This window comes from Salvia miltiorrhiza, chromosome 8 (assembly GCF_028751815.1).
Source record: "Salvia miltiorrhiza cultivar Shanhuang (shh) chromosome 8, IMPLAD_Smil_shh, whole genome shotgun sequence".
In the NCBI taxonomy this organism is placed as follows: domain Eukaryota; kingdom Viridiplantae; phylum Streptophyta; class Magnoliopsida; order Lamiales; family Lamiaceae; genus Salvia; species Salvia miltiorrhiza.
Window position 1 is genome coordinate 8,513,979 of NC_080394.1, and position 22,505 is coordinate 8,536,483.

General features: G+C 35.7%; 3 protein-coding genes across 5 annotated transcripts; 2 read left to right on the forward strand and 1 right to left on the reverse strand.

The window, feature by feature from the left end:
* Positions 1-244: 244 nt before the first annotated feature.
* Positions 245-4,272, forward strand: LOC131000682 (pentatricopeptide repeat-containing protein At2g27800, mitochondrial-like). 3 transcript variants are annotated; one of them, XR_009093770.1, is made up of 3 exons: positions 245-2,043; positions 2,430-2,607; positions 3,936-4,272. XR_009093770.1 is itself a non-coding variant. In XM_057926711.1 (2 exons), the coding sequence occupies exon 1, from the start codon at positions 751-753 to the stop codon at positions 2,023-2,025; it is 1,275 nt and encodes a 424-aa protein (XP_057782694.1). In that variant the 5' UTR covers positions 245-750; the 3' UTR covers positions 2,026-2,043; positions 2,430-3,060. The 3 variants fall into 3 exon arrangements, 1 of the variants encoding a protein (XP_057782694.1); XR_009093769.1 differs by having other exon boundaries at positions 245-2,036; XM_057926711.1 differs by lacking the exon at positions 3,936-4,272 and having other exon boundaries at positions 2,430-3,060.
* A 1,380-nt stretch (positions 4,273-5,652) lies between these two features.
* Positions 5,653-8,156, reverse strand: LOC131000684 (elongation factor 1-alpha). Its single transcript, XM_057926712.1, has 3 exons — positions 8,002-8,156; positions 6,943-7,420; positions 5,653-6,844 (listed from the first exon to the last, which is right to left on the reverse strand). The coding sequence occupies exons 2-3, from the start codon at positions 7,402-7,404 to the stop codon at positions 5,957-5,959; spliced, it is 1,350 nt and encodes a 449-aa protein (XP_057782695.1). The 5' UTR covers positions 7,405-7,420; positions 8,002-8,156; the 3' UTR covers positions 5,653-5,956.
* Positions 8,157-16,893: 8,737 nt separating this feature from the next.
* Positions 16,894-18,129, forward strand: LOC131000685 (4,5-DOPA dioxygenase extradiol-like). The gene has a single exon (XM_057926713.1). The coding sequence runs from the start codon at positions 17,032-17,034 to the stop codon at positions 17,956-17,958; it is 927 nt and encodes a 308-aa protein (XP_057782696.1). The 5' UTR covers positions 16,894-17,031; the 3' UTR covers positions 17,959-18,129.
* The last annotated feature ends 4,376 nt before the right edge of the window (positions 18,130-22,505 follow it).

Consider the following 22,505-nt stretch of genomic DNA (forward strand, 5'->3'; position numbering starts at 1 on the left):
GACTTCTAGTATTTTTTAATAGTATAAGGTTAAAATAGTAATTTCACTATTTAATCTAGATTTTAATTTAAGCTATCAAACAATTAATTCATGCTATCTAAATTTTATTCTTGATTTATCAAACACTAGGCTAAATTACATGAGTTTCATTTCCAACCATGGGCCTCCTAGTTAAAAATTATCACTCCTTAACCCACATAATTTATCAAACACCCCGTAGAGTGGTTGATGCTACTGATGCTCTAGCAAGAGCAAAACAGTAGACAGAATCACAAAATAGGAAAATCGCGGAGGGATTATTGTTGAGGATTGGGGAGTAGTTGTAGTAGAGCTCGAGGCCCATGCCGTCGTGTCCTTGTACAGTTTCTGGATTCTGATCTTGTTGGCGCCGCCACCAGCTTCTTGAGGCCGCCGATCATCTGGTTGTAGCCGATCACCTCAATAACCCTAGCTAGAATGTCTATAAACCTGTCCCAAACTCGTCACTTAACACTTACCCAAACCCCTTCTATTAGGATTTGATGAAGGCGTATTCACAACATATGCACACCGCAAGGCATCAGCTCTTTTAGACATATCATCAAACACTTTCCCGGTAATCGCTTACCAATTCTGCAATCCACCCACTGCCGTCGCCTCATCTTCTACGGGCCCCATATCGACCACCACCTGCAGGTATTCTACAATCAACATCATCTCAAAACAATACCATTCTTCATCAACTAACTGAAATTCACCCCAATTCCCAAAATGTTCACTCTACGCGGGAACAAATTTCAACGCCTCCAACCCAATAAACCCTCCTACTACAGTATCTTCAGTTTAACCCGATCAAATTCTCGCACTCCTTCGTTACCCACATTTCAGAGTCTCTCAAATCCAACATTCTTGTTTCTATTACACGGCGAACGACCTAAAAATGCAGTCTTTTTCAGAAACCCATCTGCTGCATCGTATTCTTCACGAATCTACAAAGGCCCGATACCAAGAACACTGAGGAGGAGAATCAAGAAGAGAGAGAGAGCAGCAGCGAAACCCGCACTAAACGAAGCTCTTTTCCAAGCAGCTAAATCCCAACTCCCACCGAGATTCACCCCTGAAGAGCTACACGATGTCATAGCCTTACAGGAAGATCCATTAGTTTGTTTGGAGCTTTTCAATTGGGCATCCCAACAGCACAGATTCAGGCATAATGTGTTGACCTATCACGCTACGATCAAGAAGCTCGGTGCAGCTAAAATGTATGAGGAGATGGATTATGTCGTCAATCAGGTGCTAGCCGTTTCTTCTATTGCGTCTGAGCCCCTTTACAATAGCATGATTTATTACTTCACTGAAGCTAGGAAACTGGTTAGGGCTGTGAATATATTCAAGCGTATGTGTGATTGTAGGAAGTTGGATAGCAGGCCGACGATAAGAACTTATAACATACTGTTTGGCGCGCTTCTGAGCCGTGGAAAGAATTCTTATATCAATCATATGTATATGGAGACTATAAGAAGTTTATTCAAACAAATGGTGGATGATGGGATTGAGCCTGATATTTTTTGTCTGAATTCTATGATCAAAGGATATGTGCTTTCTCTTCATGTCAATGATGCCCTTAGAATCTTTCACCAGATGGGCACGATTTACGAATGCCAGCCCAACTCATTTTCATACGATTATTTGATTCATGGGCTGTGTGCCCAGGGACGAACACAGAATGCTAGAGAGATTTGTGAGAGAATGAAGAAGAGTGGTTTTGTGCCTCGCAGTAAATCCTATAACTCCCTTGTGAACTCCTTAGCCCTCGAGGGAGAAATTGATGAAGCTGTGAAATTCTTGTGGGAGATGGCTGAAAACCAGAGGTGGGCTGACATCATCACTTATAGAACTGTGTCGGATGAAATGTCACGACAGAGAGGGACTAGAGAGGCTTTGAGGTTCTTGGACCAGCTGCAAGAAAAGAAACTTGTAGACAGGCAAACATACCAGAAGATTGTGTATGAACTTGAAGATAACACTCATTATGAAAGTATATGATGTGTATTCAGGTAAAAGGTTGGATCAATTCTTTCTAATTACTGTTTTATAAGTCCTTCAGTTCCTATCATGCTAAAAGAAAGAGGAGCAATAAATTTTGTTCTTAGAATGTATATGCTTGGTGCAGGTGATCTCAGTTTTGATTTGTCTCTTTGGATTTGTTCTGTATTTTTGTTTATCGTTGAAGATAAGTATATTGTCTTTGCTTTTTGGTTGATATTCTGACTATACTTGCCTATTCTTCATTATTTATGTGTTCTTATATAGTTATAAAATGTCAAAAGACCTCTATAGAAATGACTTGTGTTGCTAAGAGTCTGTTTCTTCGTAATGGAACCATTCTTTTCTTCCATCAATGTTGCTTTGGTGGAGTAACTGTGCTCTGACGGTTCACATCACTGCAGCTAAGAATATGAATGAGGTGCTGCATCATCGATATGCAAGCTGTGGACTCTTTTGATGGTAGCAGGACTCAACTCTTAGTGGTGTACTGGATGCTGACTTATCTTTATGCAGTTGGAATATTTGGCCGAAGTTCTGGAAGAATGGAAGATTACTTTGCCAATAGAAGGCCAATAATAGGTAAGGGTGCTTCTGCTTTTGTCCACTCTTCCACACACTCTTCAAGAACAATATATACTCGATTGGAATTCATATATCATCATAGTTTCTGCACCATATGTGTATAAACCGGTATCATTAATATAAAGTTTCACACATTTTAATGGTGCTAGACAGCCTAGACTACAGGTGAAACGCCATCAAATACACAAACACAGCTGCCTTTGTAGACCCCCCAAATCTATAGCTTATTTGAAGCCAATCTGATATCCTTGTCAAGATTTCACCTGTTTCGTTGTAGGTTGCTTTTTAGGGGCTTTCACAATTCAGTATTATTATTTGCAACTAAGAGAAGTCATGTTAAAATGTATGTCAATAGAAAATTGTGGTGAATCTTAGGTCTTGTATAATTCTCTTAAGGGTGTGTTCCCTTTGGTTGTAAATTTATCATGAGAAAATGAGGGATAGATATGTTGAAAATAATGTATACCTTGATGAATATGTCACAGACAATATTATAGCATGCTCTGCATACATTAATAGATAGACTAATTTTCATTCTTCAGCAGCACAAACTCAATTTTCCTGCAACAGGAAATGAATTGAGATTGATATCCCAAATGTTTCAAATGATTGAAATAATAAGGGCCTTGAGATATCCCAAAGTTTCAATCCATCAAAGTAAACAAAGGATTAGCCTTACTATTTTTTTCGAGTTTAAAATTATTTAAGGCCATTATCTTAGGGCTATTTGCAAAAATAAGCCACTATTTTTCAGAATTGCAAAAATAGGACAATTATTTTAGTTTTTGGTATTTTTAGGCCACATGTGTACCCAATCAGGCTATTTTGGGCCACATTTTGACCCCAAAAAGTGGCCTATAAATGCTGAATTGAGTTCAAATGTGGCCTAAAAATGCTAAAAACTAAAATAATTGGCCCATTTTTGCAAGTCCGAAAAATAGTGGCCTATTTTTGCAAATAGCCCTAAAATAATGGCCTTAAATAATTTTAAACTCATTTTTTTCTATCAAGGCTAATCCTCTAAAGTAAACGCCCCATGACAATCTTCACGAAAGTCATAAAAATTCCAACTTTTTGCACCCAGAATGACTGTAGGATCATTACAGAACAGATTTTGATATCCTTCATCAAAACCTATCTGAGCATCTTCCATTTCTTGCTATATAAATATTATTTTGAAACGAGTTGATAAGCTATTGAAAGATGCACTTGAGGCCTTCATAAAATTGGTAATACATGTTTTCCACTGTGAATATTTTCTGTTCTTACTTACTATATGTATCCTGATCTAGATGCTGATGGTTAACATTTTTTTTTTCATGCAGCGTGCAATTGTGCAAACAACCATCAATATTATCCCAAAAGGTCAAATTGGTGATCATCTCTCCTCTCTTGCTGCACATCTCCACGTTCATTTATGCTGAATTGGTCTGGGTTTGCAGTGTTCGCCTATGAAGTGAGAGATGTACTTCAGTACTTGTTTCTTTGAGTTGTGGCTTTGGCCTTTGCTTTGAGACACCAAATAAAGTTGGGGGATCGCCAGCATCAGTCAAAGACATACGTTTTCATAGTTTAGGTTTCATCACTTTTTTTCCAAGTTTGTTCATCCACTTGAACGAGATAAAGAACTGGTTATTTCAAGAAATTACATTCCCCATCTCATTTTGTGAGGGCTCGTTTGGTGCCAGCTATTAAGTCGTATAATATATCGTAACATCCTAATATATTGTTTAATGGAGTACAAAATACACAGTTTTTTATAAATTAAAAGTTGAAAAATATTATACAAATTTATGTAATTTTATGTCACCTTCTAGGTGGTATATGTATTCCAAATTAGAATTATACTAACAATTATGAATTTATATAATTTTAACATATTATACTAAATAGTTTATTACTCCCTCCGTCTCACGAATCTCGACACGTATTCTTTTTTAATCTCGACACGTATTCTTTTTTGGGCCGTCCCACGAATATTGGTAATAATTATTACCTTATCTCTCATATTTATCACTTTTATTATCTTTTCTCCTACTTTATCACTTTTATACTTTATTACCTACACATTTAAACACTAATTTACAACTCCTTAATTTCCGTGCCGAAACCAAACGTGTCAAGATTCGTGAGACGGAGAGAGTACATGTTATAAATATTTTAATATATTCTATCAAATATAATATTAATATACTACTCCGTTGAAAAATTAGCTTTCTAATTTTTTATTTTCATCCAATTATGGAACATCTTTCTAGTCCATTTTTCGAACTAACTTCACTAACTGGCGCTCATTAGTCACTATGTCAGTTTTTAATCATTACTTTTTTTAATTTATTTGATTAATTCTTCGCTCATCAAATACATATCTTTTTCATCCTAAGAAGATGTTTTATAAATGAAATGAATAATACGAGTATAATAAAAATACATCAAATGAGCCCCCAAGAAGTTATTGTGATTGGTTCGCACCAACCTCAGAATTGTATCCATGTCTGCTGTTTCCTCGGTTGCGGAGCACCGTAAACCTTCTTCATTTACGATTTTGCTCGCAAAGTTTCACTTTCACACATGGAGAAATGAGTGTCATACATTCTATAGGAAAATTGAAAATTAATACAACTAGCATTCTTTATCATTACAAGCTTTTGGATGTTTATCTGAACAATTTTTTCACTACAGATAAGTTTCATGATAAATACCGAATTGTATTAACACAAATTACCAGAAAAAGGTTTGCCTCAGAATACGATCAGGAGAAACTAAGGCGATTACCATGTAATGTATAACCTGAATAACCTAATTGAGATAGAGATAATATCCCACTGCTACGGTGTTTAGAAACAACTTAATATAAGAAAGTAATAAGTTCAATAGATCAATGATAGTGATACTATAAAAACTGAAGGGAAAAAATCTAAGAATTCCAGAGTCACTGGGAATTCGACATGTTTCAAGGATTGAACGAATGGAGAAAGGACAATAAATAAAACAAAGAAAATAAAAACGAACATTAGAAACAAATATGCAAAGACAATAAGATGAGTAAAATAGAAATAGATAAACAACAATACTTAAGAGCCGCAGTAGAACATAAGACACCTCAAACGAAGAAACATAAATAAGCAAAAGATGACAACACTGCTCAATGCCGTAACTCCCGCCACCGTCTGTCAAGCACCCAATTCTGAGATTGGTTCATCAACATACAAGGCAGGAGAATACAACAGAACCAGAAATGTAAACATCCTAACATCCTTGAAAAAAAGAAAACCAAGTTCTTAAAACATAATTTATGGAAATAGTCTTCTCTAGGACCAACATAGAAAAGACGACCCTGCACGTTTCACTTGACTCCCTTCTTAGCTGCAGCCTTGGTAACCTTGGCACCAGATGGGTCCTTCTTCTCAACGCTCTTGATCACACCAACAGCAACAGTCTGTCGCATGTCACGCACAGCGAATCGTCCAAGAGGAGGGTACTCGGAGAAAGTTTCCACCACCATGGGCTTGGTCGGAATCATCTTAATCATACCAGCATCACCATTTTTAAGGAACTTGGGCTCCTTCTCAAGTTCCTTACCAGAACGCCTGTCGATCTTGGTCAAGATCTCAGCAAACTTCACAGCAATGTGAGAGGTGTGGCAATCAAGCACCGGGGCATATCCATTTCCGATCTGTCCCGGGTGGTTCATGATGATGACCTGGGAGGTGAAGTTGGCAGCTTCCTTGGCAGGATCATCCTTGGAATTGGAGGCAACATAACCACGCTTCAGATCCTTTACTGCAACGTTCTTCACGTTGAACCCCACGTTGTCACCAGGAAGAGCCTCTTGCAAGGCCTCGTGGTGCATCTCAACAGACTTAACTTCAGTTGTCAAACCAGATGGGGCAAAGGTGACAACCATACCCGGCTTGATCATACCAGTCTCAACACGACCCACAGGCACAGTACCAATACCACCAATCTTGTACACATCCTGAAGTGGGAGACGGAGAGGCTTGTCTGATGGCCTCTTGGGCTCCAGGATCTGGTCGAGTGCCTCAAGAAGGGTTGGGCCCTTGTACCAGTCCAGGTTGGTGGACCTCTCAATCATGTTGTCTCCCTCAAATCCAGAAATAGGGACAAACGGGATTTTGTCGGGATTGTATCCAACCTTCTTAAGGTAGGAGGCCACTTCCTTGATGATTTCATCGTACCTAGCCTTGGAGTATTTTGGTGTGGTGGCATCCATCTGCACGACAATGTTAACAATATGTTAGATTGTGTCAAGATTAAATCCAAGATGATACAAAAATCTAATTAAGTAATTCATTTTCAAAATGTCTTTACCTTGTTGCAGCAGCAAATCATTTGCTTCACTCCAAGAGTGAAAGCAAGCAATGCATGCTCACGGGTCTGACCATCCTTGGAAATACCAGCCTCAAAACCACCAGTGGTGGAGTCAATGATGAGGACAGCACAGTCAGCCTGTGAGGTACCCGTAATCATGTTCTTGATAAAGTCACGATGTCCGGGAGCATCAATGACCGTGCAGTAGTACTTGGTGGTCTCAAACTTCCACAAGGCAATATCAATGGTGATACCACGCTCACGCTCAGCCTTGAGCTTGTCGAGCACCCAGGCATACTTGAATGACCTCTTGTTCATCTCAGCAGCTTCTTTCTCGAACCTCTCAATGACACGCTTGTCAATACCACCAAGCTTGTAGATCAAGTGACCGGTGGTGGTCGACTTTCCAGAGTCGACATGGCCAATGACCACAATGTTGATGTGAGTCTTCTCTTTACCCATTGTTGATTAATAAGAGCTGCAATAAATAATACACGAAGATTTATTTAGCATATAAGATATAAAAACGATATAAACAAGAAGTTACCATCACTTAATTGACATACACTACATAAGAATCCCCATTTAAATTTCATAGTATGATCTATGAACATAAAATTAAACAGAAAAAACAGGCATTAACGCTGGAAATAATAGCTCAGAACTATTTCCTATGGTTTGCTAAAGAATAGCAAGTGTCGGAGCCATCATAATACATGAACAATCGAACAGATCGAAATGGATCGAACGAATCATAAGCATAATATGTTTTCAAATCCACTTGCCCGTTTATAATACATTAATCTCTGATAAAAAAAATCTTAAAAGCACACAAAAATCACGAAAAAATCAACAAAAGAATAAGATCGGCTCCACTAGTACAATTCTAAGATTCATATCATAAAAACAAAAGGACATAATTCTGTGAAAACAAAAACTCACAATTCGGTGAAAACAAAAACTAATCAAAAACATGCTCCATCGATCACAAAACCACAAAAATCCTATCGAAAATCGCACATCAAGAGACATAAAAAAAGAAAAGGCAAAATATCTAACCTTAAACACAGAGATGCTAGAGAGATAAAGCCTCTGCTGAAAACCCTAGCCGCAGGAAACAAACGAGAAGAGAAATAGAAGAAATAGAGGGTTCTGTGGGTTTATAATGGAAGCGAGGGTTTATATTGGAGATTTCCCGGGATATAAATTTACCATCTAGCCCTCAATTACTTTAACTTAGGGGGGTGTATTCGTTGTGGAATTTGATGGATTTCTATGGATTTTAAAAATCTGGCTGTATTCGTTCAAGACTTTTAAAAGTCTGCAGAAATCTGGGTGTATTCGTTCAAGACTTTTAAAAGTCCATATAAATCTGGGTGTATTCGTTCAAGACTTTTTAAAATCCATACAAATCTAGGTGTATTCGTTATTCCATTGATTTAAAATCCGGAATGACTTTCATGGATTTCATCCAAAAAATACACACGACGAAATCCGGCCAAGAACCACGAGAATTGAAATCTGGGAAGTTTTAAGCGAGCGCTGAGTTCCAGCGCCCGCGGCCAAGAAGCCAGCGAGCGCTGGAACTCAGCAATCGCCCCTCCTTCTCACTATCTCCGTTTCTCTCTATCTCCTCTCACTCTCTGGCCACAAACTGCCACTGACATACAAACCTTATTTCTTCAATTTTATCGCGTCTTTCTCAAAATTTATAGGTTTCTTCAAAGTAATTAACTGATTCCAATCATGGCGAAGCCCAGTTCAGAAATATTCGAGAACAGCAGATTCTTCGGGAGCATCACGGCTTCAGTGCCGTTCAAGAGCTTACTCCCAAAATCAAAATAGAAGCCGTCTTAAATCGACGCTCGAAATTCCGGTCCAACTCCGAAAACATATCTCCGATAGACCCCAACATTCAATTTTTCGAGGCACAGTGGTGAATAAGTATCACATTCCAGCACGCAAGAGAAGAAAAAAGAAAAAAGGTTTGATTCTGATAGCTAGATAGAGAGGATATGATGCTAATAACAAGATGAATATCATTGGTTACATAAAAGTACTTTCTAGTTTTCTTCATCAAACAGAAGGGGGATACTATTGCCACTGGTAACAAAGGGTGCAGGCTCCCTTAAAAACAACAAAAAAGAGGGGAAACATTGCTAGCTTGCAGCAGTTTATCAGCAGTCAGACTCCACATAATGATTTGTGGAACACACAAACACGAACACACAAACACTAGCAGTTTATCAGCAGTCGTTCCCCAAAAAATCACCTTCAAAAGTCAAAATCAGTCCTCGAAAGGAAGAACTTACCGCATCCGCAGTCGAGCAAACAGTACCCGAAGCTTCAGATCCATCAGTGAAGGTATTTGGATCCGGCTATAATTATTTCGGTTTTGGGAGTGAATTTGAGATTTCTTACTAATACGATGCAAAAGTTTTTCTTTTGGCTAGAGAGAGGGAATGGCGATAGTAAATTAAAGCCAGAAGAGACCCAACGCTCGCTGGAACTCAGCCGTCGCTGGGTTTTCAGCGGGTGCTGAGACTCCGCGGGCGCTGGGTCTCTTTTAACGGGCGTTGGTTCTCCGCGGACGCTGGTTTCATGGAATTCAATTCCAAAATTATCCGGCAAAAGTCTTTGAAAATCAGTGAAAATCGGGGTGAAATTCAACCACGAATTCTTTGAAAGTCGTCTGGAATCTATGTGAATTCCATGGAATTTAAATTCCATGGACTTTTTAAAGTCTGTGGAATTCCACAACGAATACACCCCCCTTAATGTAGTTAAATTAGTGCCGGCTTTGGGGTAGCTCCGGAAGTTACATTAATGCCACATCATTATACAAAAGACCCTTAATCCATCGTCCTATACATCTCCATAATTCTTTATTTTTATTTATCTAAATTCCTGATTTATATATTTTTAATTTCATATTTTATTTTTAATAATAATTTTTAAATTCACAAAATCTATAATTTATCTTAGTTAAATTATTGCATTACATACATATTATTATCTTCATTGGATTAGATGTTTACATGACCTTATAGGTTTGATATATGTGAAAACATAAAATGGATAAAAAGAAAATCTTATATACTCCCTATCTTGACCTTCCTCTATTTTTTTTCCTTCTAATTTTATTTTTTAAAACTTCAAAAATCGAACTGCGTACCTTACAAAATCTACAATTTACCTTAATTAAATGATTGTATTAAATCCATATTATTATCTTAATTCGAAGATTTACATTACCTTACAGGTTTTGACATCTCTGAAAATATAAAACGGATAAAAGACAGTCAGATATATGTAATACAAAAATATTTAAAAAAATCGAGTCAGAAATATTAAAAGCTAGATTATACTCCATCCGTCTCATTTCAAATGTCTCAAAATTATAGAATTGTCTTATAATTTTGAGACATTTGAAGTGAAATTTGGGGAGTAACTTTCAAGTTATCTGACAAAAATAAAAATGATTGTCAAATCGCAAATTCCCAATTACCTACTCTGACCTCCCTCTATTTTTTTTCTTTCTAATTTTATTTCCTAAATATTTCAAAAATTGAGCTGCATAACTTGAGTGGTCAGTTTCAAAAATAACAAATACTATTATTGTAACAATTTGTAATAGCATATTTTAGATGAGATATAAATGAAAAAAAAATCACTTTTTAATCGGATTTGAAACATGTACGTATATATAAATTCGAAACATGTTCAAATATTAATTGATATGGCTATTTGAAATTTTATCTGTTTTAAAATTAGTTTATTTCATTTCATTTATTATTAATATTTATTTTATAATATTCACATTATCACTCCGACAAAAACTAATTATTAAATTGAAATGACTTCGAATAATTAACGGGTATTATTAAATGAGTTTGAGACGCGAATTAATAATAAAACTACTTATTCATATTTTGGATGAGTTCGGGTGTTATACATTTTAGACATCTTCCTGTGGCTAAATTCTAGCCTTACCATTTTGGTTCATAGCCATGCTCTGTCATGATCAATGATTTTAGGTGGTTGAACCATAGGCACATTGTTTACTTCATCACAATACTTTGTCACATTCAACAACTAATGTTTATTGCATCTTTTCTACCAATAAATTACAATGTAAAGTGATTTCTCTTCAAAACTTGATAAAATATAATTAAATATAAATTAAGAATTATCACTCAGATATAAAAATTGTTTCATTTATTATGACCATAACCACAACTGATGAGGGGTAAAATATGTGTTGACCCAAGATCATACCACGTGGTCCATATAAACAAATCAGAATATTAGAGAAGATCAGACTAGGGGTGACCATTCGGTTATATGGTTCGGTTTTTGCTAAAACCAAACCAAACCAAACCATATTTTAGTTCGGTTTAAAAAAAAAAAAATCGAACCGAACCGAATTAACCGAACAAACCGAACCAAATTAACTGAAATTTTTATAATTAAAACCGAACCGAACCGAAAAACCGAATTAATCCGAAGAAAACCGAAATTTTCGAAAAAAAACCGAAAATTCCAAAAAAAAACTATAAAATTAAAAAAATATTAGAAGTTAGATATTATAAAATTATAATTAAAATATTATAACATATATTTATATATATATATATTATAAATATAATTCGGTTTTTCGGTTTTGTTCGGTTTTAAAAAAATCCGAACCGAACCGAACCGAAAAATCGAAAAAACCAAACCATATTTTAAAATTTCGATTTGGATCGGTTCGGTTATTCGGTTTCGGATTTTTTGCTCACCCCTAGACCAGACCAGAGAAAATCGGACCAGAGAAGACTTGACCAGAGAAGGTCGGACCAGAGGAGACTAGACCAGAGAAGACCGGATCAGTAAAGCAGATCCAAACCTGGGTAGAGAAGTGGCCATCAGAGAAGCGGCTCCAAGTCAAGTTAGAGAGGCGGTTCCAGAGCTGCCTTCAAAGACAAGGACCCGACAGAGAATCTGACACCCTTTTCAGGACGTATCTACTTAGGCCTAGGTAGTTAGTACGCAAAGCGCGTGTTCTAGTATGAAATTACTGTAATATCCTTCTTGTAAACTCTATAAATAGCTCATTCTCATCATGTAATAAACGATATTCACCACATTCAAGAATACTCAAAAGTCTCTCTCTCGCATACACAAATTCAGGTGAACCCAAAATAAATCTCTCCATCCAAATACTTAGCTTAATTATATACTTATAAACAAAGTTAAATAATTATCCTCGAAATTGAACACAAAATCACTTTTAATTAATTGGTTTAGGATGGATGTGTGAATATATATTCTAGACAGGCATGAGTGGTTAAACCATAACCTCATTATTTCGATTAACTAATAGATATTTTAGGTAACTTCACAAATTGGAGATTATAAATAAATTGAAATTTCACATGTATTTTTATTTATACTATTTTTTATTAATGTTTAAATGCTATGGTTTATTGTGCCTAGTAACCAATTATCACATCAACTTATTTTTATAGATTAAAACGAGTTCTAGAAGTTAACGGGATTAATGTGTCGGCTTGAGATGAAAATGAGTAATTAGCGGGTATTTATAATATGTATTATTAATGCTTATATTGTAATGTTTGAAAATTAATGAGATGAATAACTAAGTATTGTAATAATTTATATTTAATTAATTAGATATTTTACAAATTTAAACAAATTTGGATAATTAACCGGTAACACTATATGAATTTGGGGTGAGAATTGGAGCTAAAATATTTTTTTAAAACGAGGATAAACATTAATCCACATCACCTGCACAATTTTTTTCTAATTTGTACCCTTTAATTATTTATTATATATTTATTAGGGTGTTTGACTGTTTGGTGCTTAAATACATGAACTTTGAGCTTATTTTATTTTTTTCCCACAAATTTTAAAACTTGTCAATAGATACACAAATTTTTACTCATTTTATTTTTTCCCATGAACTTTTAGAATTGTAAAAATAATGCACATACTTTGGCTCATTCTGTTTTTCCCACATAATATATTGTTATAAAAAATTATCCAATTAATTCTTTTATAATTAACAATAAATACTGCTTCACTTGAAATTAGGCATTGAAAAATTTGTCAATCACATAATCATGGGATGCATATTTCACGTCATTAATTGGATTGTGAACTGCTAATTAGAATTATACAATTGGGTTGTAAGTGATCATAAAATTTAAGTCAAAATTAAATATAAAATGGCGTCGACGTGACACAACTCTAATTAAGATAACGTTGTTTTGAGTACTAAATATATATTTTAAAAAAAATCATATCAACCATGAATAATTGTCATCTATAATTAAATAAAGGATTAAGTATCAAATAAGCCCCTAACATGGAGGCCCTTATTACATTTAGCACCCTATGAGCAAGGGTGTGTCAACTAAGCCCCTGAAGTACTTAATTTCGAACAATTAAGCCCTTTGCCCTAACGCCTACTTAACTCCGTTTCTTATTCTTAATTTTTTTATTCGGTGGGACCCACCATTAATATTCACGACGGGTCGGTGAGCTGAGTATCTTGTTTTCAGGTCGGTGGAGGGCGAGATCGGAGGTGAAGGCGCAGCCTATAGCTGCGTCGTCGTCAGTTTTAAAGAGAGGGGGAGTCTGGGAGCTCGGCGGCAGCGCCTCTCCCGACCGTGCGTTCGACAGAAATTGAAGGAGGAAAGGCCACGATTTGGGGCTAGGGTTTACGTGCGGCGGCGCCGCTTGATTCACGAGCGGTGGTTGGCTCGTCCGTGTGTCAACGGAAGAAATAGACATCGAGGAAGGCGGCAGCGTTCTCGTCGTTGCCAAGGAGGTGAGAGATAGAAGTGTTGAGTGTGTGTTCTGTGAGGGACGAAAGGAGAGGGAACATAGAGACGAGGGAGAGAAAAGTCAGAGGGAGATGAGGCGGAAGCGGTGGTAGCTGGCGGCTGCTATCGCCGGAGAAGGGAAGCGGGCGGAGAAATTAGAGAGAGAAGGAGGGGCGGCGGTTCCCGCTGACAGAGGGCGGAAAGAGGGCATGGTCGCCAGAAACAGATGGAGGTTTGGAAGTGGGGCTAGGGTCTGTGTGTCACCGGGAGAGGGAGATGGAGAGTGTTATAGGGGAGAGACGGGGGTGGTGGCAGCAGGCGGTTGCTCCTTTTCCATCAATTCAGTTTCCGACGAGTTTGGTGAAGAAGAAGGTGTGGGTCCCATCACCAACAAAATAAAAAAATAAAAATAGTTAACGGTGTTAACTTTCCGTTAAGTCGGAGGGCTTAATTGGAGGAAATTAGGTACTCCAGGGGTTTAGTTGACACACCCCTGCCCATAGGGTGCTAAACGTAATAAGGGCCTCCACGTTAGGGGTGAAATTGATACTTAACCCTTAAATAAATTAATTAAGCTAGGTAGTTAAAAAAAATAAGGAAAGATAATGAGTTTATGATTACCTAACGTGCAATTGTATGATTCAAATGAAATGGTATTTATTATTAATTATAAAAGAATTATTTGGATCATTTTTTTATAACAATATATTTCGTGGGGAAAAAATAAGATTAGTCAAAATTCGTGTATTTTTTTATAATTCTCACAGTTCGTGGGGAAAAATAAAATGAGTCAAAGTTCGTGTATTTTTTTGACAACTTTCAAAGTTTGTGGGAAAAATCAAAATGGGCTCAAAGTTTATGTATTTAGGCACCAATAACCCTATTTATTGTTAATGTTTACTAAAAAATATTCAGATTGTTATTGCGATGAATATCCAATTATCGAACAATTATATTTATAAATCCAACTGAATTTAAGTAATTGATGAGTAATGTTATACTCTCTTCGTCCCACTGTAATAAGTTTGTTTTTCTTTTTGGAAAGTCACATTAGAATAGACTCGTTTTCCATTTTGAGTAAAAAAATATACTTAGTTGGTGTGCCTATTAGAGTGTGTTTGAGAGTAAATTTTAGGTAAATATGGATAGTTGGCTCATGCTAGCTTCACCGTTTTAGTTTATGCTCCACTGCGATTAATAATTTTAAAAAATCAAACACTATTAATACATTATAACGTAAAGTGACATCCTTTCCAAATTCAACGGGTTATAAACTAGTTTCTTTTATTATTTTTTTAGTTGTTTCGGTTACACATGGGATATTACTCTATGTGGGAATTATAACATGTAGTCATTTTTTTTATGAAAACATAAGTTTTATAGTCTCAATTTATAATAAATAAGTTATCATTTTAGGCTTAAAAGACTATAGAGTGTATTTTAAGTCTAAAGTAGCTATATAACTTATCTATTATAAACTGGGGCTATAAAACTTATGTTTTTATAAAAGAGGTCTATAATAAGATTTTCCTCCTACTCTATTATGTCTTCGTTCATTCTATCACTAATTTTCATTTTTTGTACAATATTGTCTCATTAAGTCATTATTTTTGCATTTCTTTAAAATATTGTATTTTAAAGATATTGACAATGTAAATTAAGCCTATCAAAAAAATATTATTTATCCTCGTAATTATTTTTCGATATCGTGTATTTGATGTGGAATGTCGAATTTCCATCATAACAAGCCGACTTGAATGTTGTAACATATATGGAATTTCGGTTGAAATAAAAAATAGTATCCACCTAACTCTAGACGGCGACGACCTCTGATTATGCTTCTCTAAAACGATAAATTTTGAAACCTTTTATTTTGGAGGCGTCAATTTGAGAAGCGACAATGATAATCGTTTCTTGATTTGGATACGGATGATTTTATCATCGAATAAGTGCTCTTTGGCGGAGAATGATTCCTCGTCGAAGCTTTCATGAAAAATGCAGAAATCAAAGTCGATGATGGAGGAAGACGATGAGACAATTTGAGAAGCGACAATGATAATCATTTCTTGATCTGAATATGGATGATTTCATCGTCGAATAAGTGCTCTTTGGCGGAGAATGATTCTTCGTCCAAGCTTTCATGAAAAATACAGAAATCAAAGTCGATGCTGGAGGAAGACGATGAGACAATTTGAGAAGCAACAATGATAATCGTTTCTTGATTTGGATATGGATGATTCTATCGTCGAATAAGTGCTCTTTGGCGGAGAATGATTCCTCGTCGAAGCTTTCATGAAAAATGCAGAAATCAAAGTCGATGTTGGAGGAAGACGATGAGACGTAGTCACGTAGTGCTCAACAAGTACATAGCGCGTGTCATATGATGCAGGTTTCGAGATACTATCTCCATTCACAAAGAATATATTATTTTGTGTTCGACATGAATTTTAATAAAAAAGTTAATAGACATATTTTTAGTAGATAAAGGGTTGTGGTTGAATTGAGTATAAGGTCATGTAGAAATTAAATAAAAAGAAAAGGTGAGATTATGTCCAAAAAAACAATATACTTATGAACGCTAAATCAAATAATTATTGTATATTTTTGATGGACGAAGGTAGAAGTATGAGTAATATTTATGGCAGCCTGAATAACAGAATCTTGTTGTACATGTTGCAAATTCGTAATTGTATATTTGAATGGAATTGTATAAGATCCTCTAAAAATGTTTACATAGATTTTTTTATAACGAGCCCTTAATTTTTATTCCTTCCGTCCCACGAATCTTGACACGGGAATTAAGGAATTGTAGATTAGTGTTTTAAGTGTGTAGGTAATAAAGTATAAAAGTGATAAAATAGGAGAGATGAATGTAATAAAATGATAAAATAGGAGAGAGAATGTAATTAAAATCCCTTATTTTTGGACTAATTATTATCTTATTTGAAAATGTGTCAAGATTCGTGGGACGGAGAGACATGTAGTATATTTTAATTTTACTTTTTGAATAAATTAATAATTATTAACCAACAAAAATTAAAAATCAAGTGACGGATGAATTTAAACCCAAACTTAACTTTAAAGTATTAACCATTTGATCGCTAAATCAACCCACGCATCCTCACTTTTAACTTTGGAGCCGCTGAATCACTGCTGACGTAAGAAAACGAAATTTGTTGATTAAGGTCAACGCCCATACCTTAATGACCAAGAAGGGTAGGTTCAAAATTCTAATCAATCGACACATCCCCACGGAATGCCCGCAATAAATCTCTTGTTTATATACGCCACCGGATCCCTCTTCTTCTGCATCACCATCTCTCTCATTTTCTCAAACACAATCCAAATCGATCATCAATTACTCTCGGCGATGGCTGCCGCAATTCCAGAAACCTTCTACATCTCACACGGCTCCCCGACTCTCTCCATCGACGAATCCCTCCCGGCCCGCCACTTCCTCAAATCCTTCCAACACAAATGCTTCTCAACCAAACCCAAGGCGATCCTCATCATCTCCGGCCACTGGGAGACCTCGGAGCCCGCGGTCAACGCCGTCTCCGGTCCCAGCGGCACGATCTACGATTTCTACGGCTTCCCGGACCAGATGTACCGGCTCAAGTACCCGGCCCCCGGCTCGCCCGATCTCGCGAACCGGGTCAAGGAGCTTCTCCTCAAATCCGGGTTCGAGACGGTCCACGTGGACAAGAAGCGCGGGCTGGACCACGGCGCGTGGGTCCCGCTCATGCTGATGTACCCGGAGGCCGACATCCCCGTCGTCCAGCTGTCGGTCCAGACCAACAAGGACGGCGCGCACCACTACCGCATGGGGCGGGCGCTGCGGACGCTCAAAGACGATGGCGTCCTGATCGTGGGCTCCGGCGCCGCCACGCACAACCTGAGGAAGATGAACCGCGACGGCAGTAATAGGGTGGAGAAGTGGGCGCAGGATTTCGATAGCTGGATCAAGGAGGCGCTGGCGGAGGGGAGGTACGAGGACGTGAACAGGTACGAGGAGATGGCGCCCAACGCAAAGATGGCGCATCCCTGGCCGGATCATTTCTACCCGCTGCACGTCGCCATGGGCGCCGCCGGGGAGAACACCACGGGGGAACTCATCCACCATAGCTGGACGCACGGGACGCTTTCTTATGCCTCCTATAGGTTCGCCGACAAGGCCAAATAGCTTTATCTTTTTACTTGCACATGAATTGTTCGACCAAATGCCTGTATGTAGATGACGACTGTGTGTTGTAATTTCAATTCGTTTGAATTGAGCTCACGCTGTGCATCATTTATTCAATTGTAGTTTCATTTACCCCCACTTAATAAGAGCCCATGTTAATCCATTGGGAAATCGACTTTAAATTGTTAAATTCATTGTTTTCTTGATAAAATTGGCTGCATTGAACCGCTTGATATGGAAGAATATATGATGGATGGGGTCATGGGGGAATGTCTTCAACTTTTTGGTGTTGCTGCTGTGGGGACTTGGACAAATCTGGAAGTATTGGTTCCGGCCACCATATTTCTCAGTCTGCAATATATTGAGGCGTATTTAATTAGTTCTAAATAAATACTAGTATGATAAATTCCGCTCATAACCTAACAGCATGTGCTATATTATGATAAACGATCTTTAAGGAAATCAACACATTTACCTGCAAGGAAAAAGAATAAGGAGATCAACACTTCAGATGTAAATGTTCTTTGCTATTGCAATCCTTGAAATTCACTATAGCTGTTTCACAAACAATTGAAAATTTACAGCTTTAGAAGTATGTACGATGAAATTGCCACCTACAAAATCATACGATGAAATGGATATTTTAGTAAAGGAAAAACAAAAAAGAAAGAAAAAAGAAAAAAATTCTTCAAAGCACAAGAACGCAACATCAAAACCTACTGTTCGTATGATTCTAATGCCAAAATAACTTGTTTATATTATGGGTAATTGTCTGTAAATCCATAATGTTTACGGAATTAATTTTTGCTCATATTTTGAAAAATGTGGCCCCTAACTACATAACCTTTTATTTTGTCTCGTTTTTCTCCTGTCACCGATTTTTTCTTAATCTGGCGCTGAAAATTACACGGTGGCAGCCGAAATTGATGTGTTGGCAGCCGGAAATTGACAAGTAGGCACATTTAGATGCCACCTTGTCGATTCCGGCTGCCACCGTGTAATTCCTAGCGCCGACCACCGTGTAATTCCTGGCGCCAGATTAAGCAAAAATCGGTGACAGGAGAAAAACGAGACAAAATAAATGGTTATGTATTTAGGGGCCACATTTTTCAAAATAGGAACAAAAACCAATTCCGTGTAAACGTTATAAATTTACAGGCAATTACCCCTTTATACGATAGATCATGAGTTTTGCTATTCACTGTAGTCTATATTCTAGTGTTTTCTTGTACAAGACATGCGGTGCACATATCCAACTAAAATAATAAAATGTGTGGTGTGGTTTAGAGAGCACAAATTTTAATGATTGAGGGAGATGTGAATAAAGTGGAGAAAGAGGTCCATCAAATTTGATTTGTTAGACAATTAATAAATGATTTATGAGATGAATTTCTTTTATAAATATTGAGGTTGAAAAATATAAAAAGGTATGTGTATCAAAATAGAAACTCATACTTATTATAGACAAATTAAAATGACAAAAAGATCACATTTTGTATGGATTGATAAACTATTTATAAAATTGAATTTTATTAAAGAAAAAGAAATAAAAAACCTAAAAAAACCCTTGCACGTACAAAGACGCGACTAATGGGCCAGATTTCATTGAAACCTCTTTCAAACAAACTATAGTAGTACTATATAACATGACTTGTTAAGATGCAAATTTTATGAAAAACCATACTTACTATTAGCGATGATGGAATACAACAAGAGACTAAAATGTAGTTAAATTAGTGCCGGCTTTGGGGTAGCTCCGGAAGTTACATTAATGCCACATCATTATACAAAAGACCCTTAATCCATCGTCCTATACATCTCCATAATTCTTTATTTTTATTTATCTAAATTCCTGATTTATATATTTTTAATTTCATATTTTATTTTTAATAATAATTTTTAAATTCACAAAATCTATAATTTATCTTAGTTAAATTATTGCATTACATACATATTATTATCTTCATTGGATTAGATGTTTACATGACCTTATAGGTTTGATATATGTGAAAACATAAAATGGATAAAAAGAAAATCTTATATACTCCCTATCTTGACCTTCCTCTATTTTTTTTCCTTCTAATTTTATTTTTTAAAACTTCAAAAATCGAACTGCGTACCTTACAAAATCTACAATTTACCTTAATTAAATGATTGTATTAAATCCATATTATTATCTTAATTCGAAGATTTACATTACCTTACAGGTTTTGACATCTCTGAAAATATAAAACGGATAAAAGACAGTCAGATATATGTAATACAAAAATATTTAAAAAAATCGAGTCAGAAATATTAAAAGTTAGATTATACTCCATCCGTCTCATTTCAAATGTCTCAAAATTATAGAATTGTCTTATAATTTTGAGACATTTGAAGTGAAATTTGGGGAGTAACTTTCAAGTTATCTGACAAAAATAAAAATGATTGTCAAATCGCAAATTCCCAATTACCTACTCTGACCTCCCTCTATTTTTTTTCTTTCTAATTTTATTTCCTAAATATTTCAAAAATTGAGCTGCATAACTTGAGTGGTCAGTTTCAAAAATAACAAATACTATTATTGTAACAATTTGTAATAGCATATTTTAGATGAGATATAAATGAAAAAAAAATCACTTTTTAATCGGATTTGAAACATGTACGTATATATAAATTCGAAACATGTTCAAATATTAATTGATATGGCTATTTGAAATTTTATCTGTTTTAAAATTAGTTTATTTCATTTCATTTATTAATATTTATTTTATAATATTCACATTATCACTCCGACAAAAACTAATTATTAAATTGAAATGACTTCGAATAATTAACGGGTATTATTAAATGAGTTTGAGACGCGAATTAATAATAAAACTACTTATTCATATTTTGGATGAGTTCGGGTGTTATACATTTTAGACATCTTCCTGTGGCTAAATTCTAGCCTTACCATTTTGGTTCATAGCCATGCTCTGTCATGATCAATGATTTTAGGTGGTTGAACCATAGGCACATTGTTTACTTCATCACAATACTTTGTCACATTCAACAACTAATGTTTATTGCATCTTTTCTACCAATAAATTACAATGTAAAGTGATTTCTCTTCAAAACTTGATAAAATATAATTAAATATAAATTAAGAATTATCACTCAGATATAAAAATTGTTTCATTTATTATGACCATAACCACAACTGATGAGGGGTAAAATATGTGTTGACCCAAGATCATACCACGTGGTCCATATAAACAAATCAGAATATTAGAGAAGATCAGACTAGGGGTGACCATTCGGTTATATGGTTCGGTTTTTGCTAAAACCAAACCAAACCAAACCATATTTTAGTTCGGTTTAAAAAAAAAAAATCGAACCGAACCGAATTAACCGAACAAACCGAACCAAATTAACTGAAATTTTTATAATTAAAACCGAACCGAACCGAAAAAACCGAATTAATCCGAAGAAAACCGAAATTTTCGAAAAAAAAAACCGAAAATTCCAAAAAAAAAACTATAAAATTAAAAAAATATTAGAAGTTAGATATTATAAAATTATAATTAAAATATTATAACATATATTTATATATATATATATTATAAATATAATTCGGTTTTTCGGTTTTGTTCGGTTTTAAAAAAATCCGAACCGAACCGAACCGAAAAATCGAAAAAACCAAACCATATTTTAAAATTTCGATTTGGATCGGTTCGGTTATTCGGTTTCGGATTTTTTGCTCACCCCTAGACCAGACCAGAGAAAATCGGACCAGAGAAGACTTGACCAGAGAAGGTCGGACCAGAGGAGACTAGACCAGAGAAGACCGGATCAGTAAAGCAGATCCAAACCTGGGTAGAGAAGTGGCCATCAGAGAAGCGGCTCCAAGTCAAGTTAGAGAGGCGGTTCCAGAGCTGCCTTCAAAGACAAGGACCCGACAGAGAATCTGACACCCTTTTCAGGACGTATCTACTTAGGCCTAGGTAGTTAGTACGCAAAGCGCGTGTTCTAGTATGAAATTACTGTAATATCCTTCTTGTAAACTCTATAAATAGCTCATTCTCATCATGTAATAAACGATATTCACCACATTCAAGAATACTCAAAAGTCTCTCTCTCGCATACACAAATTCAGGTGAACCCAAAATAAATCTCTCCATCCAAATACTTAGCTTAATTATATACTTATAAACAAAGTTAAATAATTATCCTCGAAATTGAACACAAAATCACTTTTAATTAATTGGTTTAGGATGGATGTGTGAATATATATTCTAGACAGGCATGAGTGGTTAAACCATAACCTCATTATTTCGATTAACTAATAGATATTTTAGGTAACTTCACAAATTGGAGATTATAAATAAATTGAAATTTCACATGTATTTTTATTTATACTATTTTTTATTAATGTTTAAATGCTATGGTTTATTGTGCCTAGTAACCAATTATCACATCAACTTATTTTTATAGATTAAAACGAGTTCTAGAAGTTAACGGGATTAATGTGTCGGCTTGAGATGAAAATGAGTAATTAGCGGGTATTTATAATATGTATTATTAAT